Source organism: Cebus imitator, unplaced genomic scaffold (assembly GCF_001604975.1).
Source record: "Cebus imitator isolate Cc_AM_T3 unplaced genomic scaffold, Cebus_imitator-1.0 Scaffold622, whole genome shotgun sequence".
In the NCBI taxonomy this organism is placed as follows: Eukaryota; Metazoa; Chordata; class Mammalia; order Primates; family Cebidae; genus Cebus; species Cebus imitator.
Genome location: NW_016107937.1, coordinates 465,777 through 467,848, shown reverse-complemented (window position 1 = coordinate 467,848; position 2,072 = coordinate 465,777). Strand labels below are relative to the sequence as shown.

General features: G+C 36.1%; 1 protein-coding gene across 1 annotated transcript; it reads left to right on the top strand.

Annotated features, from left to right (window-relative positions):
- Positions 1–250: 250 nt before the first annotated feature.
- LOC108295149 (olfactory receptor 8U9) lies at positions 251–2,072 on the top strand. The gene is made up of 2 exons (XM_017517192.1): positions 251–362; positions 858–2,072. Exons 1-2 carry the CDS (start codon positions 360–362, stop codon positions 1,830–1,832), a joined length of 978 nt encoding a protein of 325 aa, XP_017372681.1. The 5' UTR covers positions 251–359; the 3' UTR covers positions 1,833–2,072.

Below are 2,072 nucleotides of genomic sequence, written 5' to 3'. Positions count from 1 at the left end.
TCTAAACGTGTAAGTATCCGTTGTATTTGGTCAGGTAAGTTAACGCTTTACATGTAAAGATGTTTCTACAACTACATATCAAGGAACACGTAGAGAGATAATTTAGGCATGCCATGATGGAATAAATTTAATATATTACAAACATAACAGTGAGGTGCATGGACTCCTGTGTCAGAAAAACACATTTACATTCTACTTACTTCAGGTACTTAACCTCTCTGTGACTTTTTCCCTAATTTTTAATATGGGCACAATAAAAAATGAAATAAACACCTATGAAGCATACTGTTGCATCTTTTCAGTATTTGGATTATTAAAACAATTATGAAGATTGTGTAGAAAGCTATAGAAATCTCTCTATGGTGAGTAATGAACAATAAAATAATAGATCATTTTATGTATGTCAGTATCACAGCAATATGTAGTTTCTGTTGTGGAGATACAATGACAAATATGTCAGAGTGACATCATTAGACAAGATTTGTTTTCCTTTGTGCTATTGATGCTAGCATATTCCAATAAATGTTAAATGTCAATAATAGTTTTAAACATTTAAAAATTACTGCCAAATTTTAAATAATATAATGCACAGAACTTTAAACAGATTTTGAGCCAATGTGGATCAAAGCTATACTACCCTTACAGCTCTTACCTTTATAATTACTTTGTCCAGAAAGAAATGTGTTCCCACAAAATATCTTCTTTACCTTTCATCCCATCCCATCCCCATATCCCAAGTGAGCTAATAATTTTAATACTAAATTACCACTTACATATTAACAATAAAATTGATTTTAAGGATATTAAGGTATTAAAAAAACAATGTATAAGCTTGATTAAACTCTCTTTTTATCCAGACAACCTCAAGAGGTATGACTCAGATCAACTGCACCCAGGTGACAGAGTTTATTCTTGTGGGCCTCACAGATCGTCAGGAGTTGAAGACGCCCCTCTTTGTGCTGTTCTTATCCATCTACTTCTTCACGGTAGTAGGCAACCTGGGTTTGATCCTACTCATAAGAGCAGATGAAAAACTCAACACACCAATGTACTTTTTTCTTAGCAACCTAGCCTTTGTTGATTTCTGTTACTCTTCTGTCATTACACCCAAAATGCTTGGGAATTTCTTGTACAAACAAAATATTATTTCTTTCAATGCATGTGCTGCTCAGTTGGGCTGTTTCCTGACCTTCATGACAGCTGAGTGCTTGCTGCTGGCTTCCATGGCCTATGACAGGTATGTGGCCATTTGTAACCCTCTGACATATACACTGGTAATGTCCCCAGGAATCTGCATTCAGCTTGTGGCTGCTCCCTATAGCTACAGCATCTTGGTTGCACTGTTTCACACCATCCTCACCTTCCGCCTCTCCTATTGCCACTCCAATATTGTCAACCATTTCTATTGTGATGATATGCCTCTCCTCAGGCTAACTTGCTCAGACACTAGCTCCAAACAGCTATGGATCTTTGCCTGTGCTGGTATCATGTTCACTTCCTCCCTTCTGATTGTCTTTGTCTCTTATATGTTCATCATTTCTGCCATCCTGAGAATGCGCTCAGCTGAGGGAAGACAAAAGGCTTTCTCAACGTGTGGCTCCCACATGCTGGCAGTCACCATATTCTATGGGACCCTGATTTTTATGTACTTACAGCCTAGCTCTAACCATGCCCTGGACACAGACAAGATGGCCTCTGTCTTCTACACAGTGATCATTCCCATGTTGAATCCTCTGATCTACAGCCTTCGGAATAAGGAGGTAAAAGAAGCTCTGAAGAAAGTCATCATTAATAAAAACCAGACTTTTGTGTTTATTAAATTAGGTAAGTGACTTGAATATGTAAAAATGGACTTTTGTCATGGTATGATTTTTTTCCCCAGTAGAAGTTATCAGAATGGCTATTTCTTAATACGTGATCTATCTATACATACATATTTGTGGTGTGTAATACAATTTTCTAGAGAATTTCTCTTAGAATGTCCAGTGTAAAAGTAACTATAATAATTTACACTGCTTCTCTTATTTTTCAAATGAAAAATATATTAAAATTATTAATTGCATTGCATAATA